Below are 11,639 nucleotides of genomic sequence, written 5' to 3' on the forward strand. Positions count from 1 at the left end.
AACAGGGAAGCAGCGAAAAGAAGGCTACAGAAAAAAAGGGAAGTAGGTAAGCAGGAAAAAGAAGGCTACAGAAAGAGAAGCAGGGAAGCAGGGAAAATAAGGCTACAGAAAGAAAGGAAACAGGGTAAAAGGGAAAACAAGGCTACAGATAGAAGGGAAACGAAAAAAAAAGGCTACGGAAAGAAGGGAAATGGGTAAACAGGGAAAAGAAGGCGACAGAAAGAAGGGGAAAGAAAAGGTAGAAGAAGGGAACCACAAAAAATAGATCTTCAGAATGAAGGAAAACAGATAAACAGGGAAAAGTAGGCTTCAGAAAGAAGGGAAAAAAAAAGGGAGAAGGAAAACAGGTAAACAGGGAAAAGAAGGCTTCAGAAAGAAAGGAAAAAAAAGGAACTAGAGAATGGAAACACAAAAATCAAAGGAAAGAAAGAGGAAAAGATTTAAAAAAAGGAGGAAAAAGAAAAGATAAAGGAAAGGAAACAAAAAGAAGGGGAGGAAAAAAGAGAAAATAATGGGAAAAAAGGGAATATCAGGCAACCGTAAAGGAGGAGAGAAAAGAAGGAAAAAAGAAAAGAAAGGAGAAGGAAAAAATAAAGAAAGACAGGGAAAGAAAGAAGAAAGAAAAGAAATATGAAAACAAGGAAAATAAGTCGACAGAAAGAGGAATGAAGGAAAGAAGGAAGGAATGAAGGAAAAAGAAGGAAAAGCAAACTAGATGGAAGAGGAGAAGGAAGAAGGAGGAGGAGAGGAAGAAAGAGAGCATTTGGAGGAAGAGAGAAAGAAAAAAAGTATGGAGGAGGAGGAGGAGGAGAAGGAAGAGGAAGAGAAGGAGGAGGAAGATGAAGAGATGAAGAGGGAGGAGGAAGAAGAGGAGGAAGAGGAGGAGGGAGGAATAGGAAGGAAGGAAGCGAGTAAGTGGTGGTATTTGTTTTCTGTTGTTAGGAGAGGTTGGAGGAGGAGGAGGAGGAGGAGGAGGAGGAGGAGGAGGAGGTAATATGGAAGAACAAAAGTAAGTAGAAGACCAATTGTTTACGGTTGTTAATGAAGAGGAAGAGAAGGAGGAGGAAGAAGAAGAAGAAGAAGAAGAAGTCAGGAAAAAAAGAATAAGAGGAGAAACAAAAATAAAGAAAAATGTTGAAACTTATAAAAGGAAGAGGAAAAGGAAGAAGAAGGAAGAAGCATATAAGTAATAAAAGGAAGAGGTTTAGAAATATGAGAAGTTGGAAGGAGGAGGAGGAGGAGGAAGAAGAGAAAGAGAAGAAAGGAGAGGAGAGAAAAGGAGAAAGAGAAGGAGGAGGAGGAGGAGGAGATGAAAGCGAACGCGAAGGAGAAGGAAAAGAAGAAAAACAACAACAGGTGGAGGAGGAGGAGAAGTACAAGGAAGAGAAGAAAGGAGAGGAGAGGAAAGGAGAAAAAGAAGGAGGAGGAGGAGGAGATGAAAGCGAACGCGAAGGAGGAAAAGGAGAAGAGGTAGAAGAAGAAAAAAAAGGAGGAGGAGGAGAAATAGGAGAACGAAGAGAAGGAGGAAAGAGAAAGATAAGAAAAGGAAAGGAGATAAGAGGAGAGGAGAAGAGAGAAGAGAAGGAGGAAGAGAAGAAGGAAGCTGACGATAGGGAGGAAAACGAGGAGAAAAAGATGGGGGAAGGTGGAGAACGAATAGGCAGGAGGAGGAGGAGGAGGAGGAGGAAGAGGAGGAGGAGGAGGAGGAGGATCATAGATATCTCGGCGTGATAGAGGGCAGGTCACGTGAAAGGAGGAAGGTGAGTAATATCTGGTGTAAGTCTTGAAACCGGATAGAAATTGCCGAGAGGAGAAAAGAACGAAGAAGAAGAAGAAGAAGAAGAAGAAGAAGAAGAGAGAATAACAAGAAAAAGATCAAGAAACCGAAGAAGAGGCAACAGAATATTAGTAAAGGAGGAGGAAGAACAGGAGTAAAAAAACGGAGTAAAAAAATAAGAATAAGTTGAAAAGAAGGAAGCCAGGAGAGAGGAGAGAGAGAGGAGAAGGAGGAGGAGGAGGAAGAAGAATAGAAGAAAAGGGAGAAGGAAAAAACGGTGTATTTGGAAAGGGAGGAAGCGAAGGGAAAGGGGAGAGAGGAAAATAATTTAGAGTAGAAGGAGAAGGAGGAAGAGGAAGGGAGAAGAAAAAGGAAGAAGAGGAAGGAAGAAGAAAGAGAAAGAAGAAAAGAGGAAAAGGAGGAGGAAAATGACGTAAAACTGAAAAAAAAATTAGGTGCAAGAGGAGGAGGAGGAGGAGGAAGAGGAAGAAGAGGATGAAATATACGAATAAGAAAACTAATAAGAGAAATGAAAAGAATAAAGAAAATAAAAAAGTAAAAAAAATGAATGGAAGAAGGAAATCTCAGGAACGAATCAAATAAAAAAAAAAAAAAGCTAAAAGGCACGATTTCAAGAATGTGGGGAGAGAGAGAGAGAGAGAGAGAGAGAGAGAGAGAGAGAGAGAGAGAGAGAGAGAGAGAGAGAGAGAATAAAAAAAGAAAAAAAAGAAAAAAGCTAATATTACACATGAATAATTGAAGAAGAGAAAATGCAAAAGGAGGAGAGAAAATGCAATCTTACACACACACACACACACACACACACACACACACACACACACACACACACACGAGGGATACAGGTGTTAGAGTGACTTCTTAGGACTCTTTCATCACCATCCGTCTTCATCACCACCATCATCACCACCACCACCACCACTTTCAACTCCTCTCTCTCTCTCTCTCTCTCTCTCTCTCTCTCTCTCGTAAGTGATTTCCAGCGCAAAAGTTGTCTGGTGAATCCTTTCCCTTTTTCCTCTTTTTTTCCTCCTTCTTTTTCTCCTCCATTTCCTCCTTCCTCTCTTCTCCTTCATCCTTGTTCCTCCTCTCTCCTTCCTTCTTCTATATTTCTTCCTACATCTTCCTCTTCCTCCATATCCTTCCCCACTGTTGCCAACTCCTCTTCCTCCCCCTCCTCCTCCTCCTCTTCCTCTTCCTTCTCTCTCTTCCTCTTTTCCTTTCCTCCAGTCGCTGTTTTTCGTGTAATATAAATGTAGATGTGGTGAGAGAGAGAGAGAGAGAGAGAGAGAGAGAGAGAGAGAGAGAGAGAGAGAGAGAGAGAGAGAGATTAAAAACGAGTGCAAGTCCTTTACATATTGAAAGAAAAAAACTCGTATAAAAAAAAAATGGAAATGAAAGGAGAAGAAAAATGATAAAAAAAATCGAGAGAATGCACAGTTGAAAGTAAATGAGGAAGAGAAGAGAGAAAGAGAGAGATAAGGCTAGAGAGAGAAAATAGAAAAGAATTGAAACGCAAGAAAGAATAGAAAGAGGAGAATAGGCCATAGAAAGAGAAGGAAGGAAGGAAGGAAGAAGCAAAGATCAGAATAAGACGAGAAAAATTGAAAAAAAAGAATAGAAAAGAAAACATTCCAAAGAACAAATAAAAGAGGAGAAAAGGCGTATGAAAAGAGAAAAAAAGAGGCAAAAAAGAGACCGAAGAAAGAGGAAGTAAGAGGAGATATGAAAAAATGAACATGGAAAAAGAAAAAGAAATAACAAGACGTCGAAATGAAAGGAGAAAGAGAGAGAGAAAGGGAACGAGAGAGGAAAGGGAGGGGTGAAAGAGAACAAGCAATAAAAAAACGATAGGGAGGAAGATGAAGGACTGGAATGCGATAGAAAGGAAGGAAAAAGGAAGGTAACGAAAGGAAGGAGGGAAGGAAGGAGAGAGGAGGGAGCGAAGCAGGAAGAGAGCAATTAAAAGAGCCGATAGAGGGAAGGATAACTAAAGAATAAAAGAATAAAAGAGAGAATGAAGGAAAAGAGAGAAAGGCAGAAGTATAGGAGGGAGGAAGGCAGGCAGACAGACAGGAGGGAAGGAAGGAAGGAAGAAAGGAAGAAAGAAGGAAGGAAAGATGATAGTATGAAATGAAGGAAGGAAAGAAGGAAGGTATTTTTTTTTGGTAGGTAGGAAGGAAGGAAGGAAGGAGGAAATGGTTGAAGGAAGGAAGGAAGGAAGGATGGAAGGAAGGAAAGAAGGAAGGTAGGTTTTTTAGGTAGGAAGGAAGGAAGGAAGGAAGGTATTTTAGGTAGATACGAAAGAAAGGAGGAAGGAAGGAAGGAAGTAAGGAGGGAAGGAAGGAAGGTATTTTAGATAGATACGAAAGACAGGAGGAAGGAAGGAAGGTATTTTAGGTACGTAGGAAAGAAAGAAAGAAGGTAGGAAGGGGAAAGAAGGAAGATAAAGAAAGAGAAAGAGAAAGAAAGTATGGTGAGAAGGAATGAATGATTAAATAAATGAATGAATGAAGGACGGAGGGAAGGAAGGAAGGAAGGAAGAAAAAGAAAGAAAAAGAGAAAGAGAATATGGTGAGGAGGAATGAATGAATGAATGAACGAATAAATGAAATAAATAAATAAATAAATAAAGAAAAAAAGAAAAGAGGGAAGAAAAGAAAGAAAAATCACCAAGCACTACACATTTTCTAACCAAAGCGAAAAAGAGTAAAAAACTAAAAAAAACTAATGCAAGTGAAACAGCTGACCATTATCCAGTAAAAATCACACTCACTCTCACTAACAACAATTTCCCTTTTCCAGTTTAACGTTGAGGGCCACACGGACGCTGGAGAGCCACAAACCAGCTGACCAATTCCCCATCACACAAAGGTAAGGCATTTTAAGGCATAAGCTTCTGTGAATTGGCCTCTGTGCTGCGTTATGGCCACTCCTCTGTACTCTATTAAGGAGCTTTAAGTAACGGCCTTTTTTTTTCATGCTGCCCCCCGAAGCCCATCGATCCCCTTTTAGAGAGAATCTGGGATCCAGGTTGATAGGTGGTCTTCAGAACAGCATGTGGGTAGTCATAGGCCACTCGGTGATGCCTGAACAATTGCCGGCCTGTTTGTATCGGGGGGCGGGACGCGAACCTACGTCCTTTTGGAAGCCGCGCCTGCACGCTGACCACTTAGCCACCGCCTGTGTGCATATAAGTAGTAACAACGTGTAAACTGATTGTATAGGTGTATGGAAGCTCAATGCATGTGCGTATAAACCTCAAATGTGTCAAAACTAAATGAGTAAGAGACACGGCAAATGTGCGTAAAGTGTAAAATATTAATCGACCGTGAATGTGTAAACGCGCTTTGTGGGCTAAAACAAAATTGGTGTTGAGCTGCAAATGGGCATGAGGTGGTGGTGGTGGTGTGTGCGGTGTGAGGTGTGTGCGGCAGCGATCAGTGTGTGTAAACAGGATGTATATGCACACTGGTATATGCACACTGAATTCATTTCGCCGCCCGGGATATGTATGCGGCGTTTTGTGCAACACGCCGGCGGAATATTTTGTGTCTAATGGGCCCGGTGCGGCTTCTCTCCCTGTTGTTGTTGTTGTTGTTGTTGTTGGTGGTGGTGGTGGTGGTGGTGGTTTGTTTGTTGTTGTTGTTGTTGTTCGTTGTTTTCTTTCCTACCAGCTCCATTTTTTCTTTCCTCCAATTTCACTCGTCAATCTTTCCTCCCATTCTTTTTTTTTTACCTCCTCTTCCTCCTACTTCTCCTCTTCTTCTTCTTCCTTCTTGTCCTCTTAAACTTTTTCCTCCCTCCATATGACAAGACATTTTAAGCTTGTCCTTCCATCCCTCTCCATGCCTTACCCCCTCTTCCCCCGCCCTCCCCTTCTCTCTCTCTCTCTCTCTCTCTCTCTCTCTCTCTCTCTCTCTCTCTCTCTGAACCGCCATTACTCAGTCAAAAAAAAAAAAAAAAAAAAAAGAAAGAAAGAAAAAAATAAACGTTCAAGACTGTTTTATTCAATTCAACTCACTGATTAATAACCCAACGCTCATCTCTCTCTCTCTCTCTCTCTCTCTCTCTCTCTCTCTCTCCCTGTGTGTGTGTGTGTGTGTGTGTGTGTGTGTGTGTGTGTGTAGAAGTAAATAAAAAAAAAAAAAAAACAGCCGTGATGCATCAAGGCTTAATGCATTCCTCCCACGTGGCATTCACTCGTGTTTGGTGCAGGAAGAAGAAGAAGAGGAGGAGGAGGAGGAGGAGGAGGAGGAGGAGGAGGAGGAGGAGGAGGAGGAATGGGATGAGGCAGAGAAAGAAGAATAGATAGAGGTAGAGGACGAGGAGGAGGAGGAGGAGGAGGAGGTGAAGCAGAAGAAGAAGAAAAGAAGAAGAAAAGGAGGAAGAAGAGGAATAGGAAGGAGAAGAAGAAGAAGAGAAAGAGGAGTAAAAGTAGGAGGACGAGGACAAGAAGAAGAAGAAAAGGGAAGAAGCAGAGGAGGAGGAAGTGAAAAAAAGGAAAGACGAAAGAAGATGAAAGGTCGCAACAGTAAATAAAGAAATGATGATAAATTGCTGGAAGACGAGAAGAGAAGGGGAGGAAGGCGAAGGAAAAAAACAGAAAAAAAACAGAAAAAGGAAAGAAAAAGAGAGGGGGAAGAGGGAGGAAGGAAAGAGGGAAGCAGAAGATGAAATAAATAAATAAAAAAATACTAAACGAATATATAATTGAGAGAAAACAGATTAATCAGAATAATTCATTGAAGGAAGAAGAAGAAGAGAACAAAAGATAAAAAGAAGATGCATTTAAGGAGAAAGAGAGGAAGAACGAAAAACAAAAAATAAAGAAAAAAGAAAAAAAACAATGACCATGGAAAAAACGAATTCCAGAAAGAGGAATTGGAAGAAGGGAAGAAGAAGAAAAAGATGAAGATGGAGATGAGTGAAAGGGAGGGAGAGAAAGAGAAGGAGAGAAAAAGAACGAAATGCGAAAGAGAATCAATCAAAAAGTCAGAAAGAGAAAGAGAGAAGGAAAAAGAAATAAAAAGGGAATTGGAAGATGAAAACAGGAATAACAGAAAAAGGAATTTGAAGAGAAGGAGATAAGAGGAGATGATGAAGATGCAGATGAACGAAAGGAGGGAAGAGAGAGAGAAAGACGAATGAAAATGGAAATAAGAGGAATAAAAAACTCAGAAAGCGAGATGGAAATAAAAGAATAAACAAAAATTGGAAGATGAAAAAGAGAGAAACTGGAGGAAAAGAGAATTATGGAAATGACGATGCAGCTTAGCGAAAGGGAGAGAGGAGAGAGAAAAAACAAACAAATAAAAAAAACATGGAGACAGAACGAAAAATCCAAAAAGCGAAATGAAAATAGGAATTAACATAAATTGAAAGATGAAAAAAAAATGAAAGTGGAAATCAGGAATATTGAAAGAAGACATGCGGAAAGCGACAGAGGAAAGACTTGTTAGGTCATAACGAGGCTTGCTGCTCTGGTATTCAGCCTTACCTTCGGGATTTCGCTGTCTGTAAGAAGGTGGAAGTACAGAAAAAAGGAGGAGGAAGATGATGATGATGATGATGATGATGATGATGATGATGAGGAGGAGGAGGAGGAGGAGACGATAGGAAAAAGAGGGTATAAAAGAAGTAAAAGATAGGGTCAGGAAGATGATCAAAATAAGGGTAAAGAAGAGGAAGACGAAGCAGGCAAGAAGGCGAAAGAGAAGGATGAGGCGGAGGAAGAAGAGGAGAAGGAGGAAGAGGAGGAGGAGTCTATAGAAAAAAAGGATATAAAAGAAGTAAAAGATAGGGTCAGGATGATGATCAAAATAAGGGTAAAGAAGAGGAAAACAAGACAGGAAAGAAGGTGAAAGAGGAGGAAGAAGAGGAAGAAAAGAAGAAGAAGCAGAAGCGGATGATTAAAAAAATAGAAAGAGGAAACGACCCAGAAGAAAAAGACAAACAGAAACGAAGAAAAATAATAAGAAGCGTAGGAGAATAACGTAAAGAGAGAAGAGAAGAAGAAAATGAGGATGAGAAATAGGAATAGAAGAAGAAGCAGTAGAAGTAGAAGAAGAAATAGGATTAGTAGTAGGAGGAGAAGGAGGAGGAACAAGAAAACAAGGAGAGAAGAAGAAGGAGAAGGAGAAACAGGCTTAGAAGAAGCAGAAGTAGATGCAGAAGGAGAATTAGCAGGAGGAGGAGGAGAAGGAGAAAGAAGAAGAAGGAGAATTAGTTGGAGGAGGAGGAAGCAGAAGAAGGTATTACACTCATCTCTATACCCAGGCAGCCACCCTTCCTTCCCTCCCTTCCCTCCCTTCCCTCTCTCTTCCTCTCACACGCTCTCTGCTCCTTCCTCCTCCAGTCCTCACTCAGTCCATCAAGCGCAGGCATTTCGAGGGTCACTCAACACGGCTTACACACCACAACATCCTCTTCATTCCCCTCATTCTTCTTGGAGAGCTGCTACATGTTACACTCTCTCCCTCTCTCTCTTCCCCTCTCTCTCTCCCCTCCTCCTCTCTCTCTCTCTCTCTCTCTCCACCTGGAGAGAGAGAGAGAGAGAGAGAGAGAGAGAGAGAGAGAGAGAGAGAGAGAGAGAGAGAGAGAGAGAGAGAGAGAGAGAGAGGCGCTAATTGGAAGGAAAGGGTTGCACAGGGCATAGGAATGGAAGAAGAGAGGAGGGGAGGGAAGGAGAAGCGAAGGGAAATAACGGAGAAGCGAGGAGGGAAAGGATTGGCAGGGAGGGGGAAGGAAGGAAGGAAGGAAGGAAAAAGGATATTAGAGAGAGAGAGAGAGAGAGAGAGAGAGAGAGAGAGAGAGAGAGAGAGAGAGAGAGAGAGAGAGAGAGAGAGAGAGAGAGAGAGAGAGTAGGAACCAGTGGAGAGGGAAGGCTAAAGATAAGAAATAGGGATTGGATAAACGGAGGAATGGGAAAAGTAGGAGAATGGAAGGGAATAGAAAAAAGAAAGGAAAGATGAAGAGATAATAAGAGAAAAGAAATTACAAAGGAAAAGAATCGGAAAAAATAGAGAAAACATTGACTTGTAATGAGAAAATAAAATAAGGGAGATGAAGGAGATAAGGATGGAAAGGGAAGGACAGGGAGGAAGAGAAAAAGAGAGGAAAAAAAAGGAAACGAAAGGTAGAAAGGGAAAAAGAAAGGAAAAGACAGGAAAGAGGGAGATGGAGAAAGATATCGGAAAAGGTAAATAACGGAAAAGAAAGGAAATGAAAGCTATGAAGGGAAAAAGAAAGGAAGAGAAAGGAAAGGAAAGCTGGGAAAGAAAAAAGAAAGGAAAAAAAAGCTCGGAAGGGAAAAGAAAGGAAGAGAAAGGAAAGGAAAGCTGGCAAGGGAAAAAAGAAAGGAAAAGGAAACTAGGAAGGGAAAAGGAAAGAAAAAGAAAGGAAAAGAAAGCTTGAAAGGGAAAAGAAGGAAGGAAAAGAAAGCAAGCAAGGGAAAAAGCAAGGGAAAAAAATGAAAAAAGATAATGATAGAAGGAGAAAGACTGGGAGAAGATAAAGAAAGCGAAGGGAAGGAAGAAGTGGAAGGGATAACAGCAGAAAGAAAATGCATGTGAGAAGGTAAAGATTGGGAGGCAAGGCAAAGCAAGGAGGGCAGGGAGGCAGCAGGGCACGGCGAGCTCATTGACTACAAAGAAGAGTAATGCTCAGCGCTGCGGTAAATTCCACACGCATAATGTTGTTGAGTCATTAAGGCCCGTCTTGCCCTCCGCCCCGCCGCTGTTACTGCCGATCCCTCCTCCGCCTCCTGCTGGTGTTGTTATCGTTACTGGTGTTGTTGCTACTGCTACTGATGCTGCTATTGGTGGTGGTGTTAGTGTTACTGGTTCTGTTGTTACTGCTACTGCCGTTTTTACTGGTGTTTTCCCTCTTCTGTTGTTAACGTTACTGGTTCTGTTGTTGCTGATACTGGTGGTGCTGTTGCTGTTGTTACTAGCTCTGTTGTCGTTACTTCTGGTGGTGTTGGTTTTGTTCTCGTTACTGTCGGTGCTCGTGCTGAGGGCGAGGCTGGGGATGAGGGGCGCAAAGAGGCGTCGCGAGGCTGCAGCACCACCACTTGGCTCCGGCATGAAGGAGGAGCGGCGCGGTGTTGCCAGGGATTCCATCAGCGCTGTGAAAGGCCGCCAGATTGGTCCGCGGCAACACCCCGTGCTGGCCGCCCCTTCAGGCCGGGCCATGAGGGCGTGGTGGCCGGGCCGAGGGGCCACGGCTGCGTCAAGGCCTCTTTGCGGGCCACACGCCGCGCCGCCCCGCGTGGTGTGTCAATACGGGCGCGTCGGGACGTGTTAGTGTTTTGAACGATTCACGTCCTGCACTCACGAATTTCTTTACTATGTGTCGACATTTTACTCGTAATTCAAATTGACTCGAGCAATTTCCTTTTCCCACATTCACGTCTTTCTCCAGAATTTCTTGACATTCTATACGCCATTTAGAATTGCTTTAACTGGCCGGACCAGGAAAGTAGTATTTGCCAAGAGGCGGACTCGCAATTGTAGCACACGCCGGGGAGGAGGATGCTCGGGGCTGGGCAGCACTTGCACATTTCTCTTCTATTACACGTCATTTTGTAAAGAAAGGAAAACAAATCAAGCAAAGTAAACCAGGACAAGTATTAAAAAAGTCCCCTCTCATTGTACTCTTGGCATCGGTTATTTCTTCCCGTCATAACGCTATAACGATGAAATACAACACAGAAAACCAAGAAGTCGTAAATAACAGAAGCTATCGCTGATTACTTCCTCCCTGACGTCACTCTAAATCAAGGAGACAAGGGAAGCAACAGGACTCCAGCGGCGGCGGCAGGACTGACGGGCTGGGGCGATTTTATTCAATTTATTTTCTAACTTCTGTGGAACCCTTTATGGGCCGCCGCCTCCGCCTCGTCTTGTCACAGCAGGACTTGCACTGCTCCTTCCTGTCAGGGCTCAACGCAACGCAGCTCTGGCGAGGCGTAACAGTGGCGTGAATGTGTGGCGGGGTGTGACGGGGCTGACGCGGCGGAGCAAGGGATGGGCCGGGCACTGGACGCGAGAGGGATGGGAATGGAAATGCATGTACGATGTAAATTAAAGGGCGATAAATGGAAGAATCTTTAGGATGGTGAATAGAAGAAACAATATGGTGGAGTGTGAATGGCCGACATGTTAGAGTAGGGATGGACAGGACGAGTGGACGCAGGGAGGCAAGGAACGGAATTATATGAAGGAAGTAAATGAAAATATGATCAATGGAAGAAACTGTAAGGTGATAAAAGGAAGAAGCAATGTGTGGTGGAGTCTGCCTGGCTGACGGAACAAAGAAAGGATGAATAGTGGATGACTGCGGGTGGGAAAGTGCTGGAAATGGAACTGCATGTAGGATCTGAATAAAAAGGACTGAAGTAAAGAAGAAAATAATAAGGGAGAAATAAAGCATTGTATAAGTAAAGCAAAAATGCATTAAATAACTCACACAACTTGATCCTAAATATACTTGATCTTCTTTATATTGTTTCTGGTCTTTTTAATTAGTCTTTAAAGCTAAACTTGAGCCCAGCGAGATAATGTTTATGAGATGCATTGTCGTGTAATTAAAATGCAGTAACGCGAGGAATACAAATGATGGACACAAAGGGGATTAGATAATTACCGTACCTTTTAATTTTCCGGTACCTAAGCGTCGTAAATGAAGAAGCACCTGATATGAAAGAAGAGGAGCAGAGTAGGCAATGAAATATAGTCGAAGGCAGGAGCTTTTGGTGGCATCTTTTCATCTTTCTCTTTATACAAGTAATGTCAGGAGAAGAAACCAAAACAAAAGATAAAAACAGACGCAATACAGACAA

The 11,639-nt window shown here is 42.5% G+C and overlaps 1 protein-coding gene across 1 annotated transcript in view; it reads right to left on the reverse strand.

Annotated features, from left to right (window-relative positions):
- Window positions 1-9,990, reverse strand: part of LOC126998706 (alkylglycerol monooxygenase-like) — a 40,139-nt gene extending 30,149 nt beyond the window's left edge. The window contains exon 1 of the mRNA XM_050860694.1: window positions 9,765-9,990. Within this exon, the coding sequence (XP_050716651.1) occupies window positions 9,765-9,990 (226 nt within the window). The remainder of the gene's footprint in view (window positions 1-9,764) is intronic.
- Window positions 9,991-11,639: the final 1,649 nt, after the last annotated feature.

This window comes from Eriocheir sinensis, chromosome 15, assembly GCF_024679095.1.
Source record: "Eriocheir sinensis breed Jianghai 21 chromosome 15, ASM2467909v1, whole genome shotgun sequence".
Lineage (NCBI taxonomy): Eukaryota > Metazoa > Arthropoda > Malacostraca > Decapoda > Varunidae > Eriocheir > Eriocheir sinensis.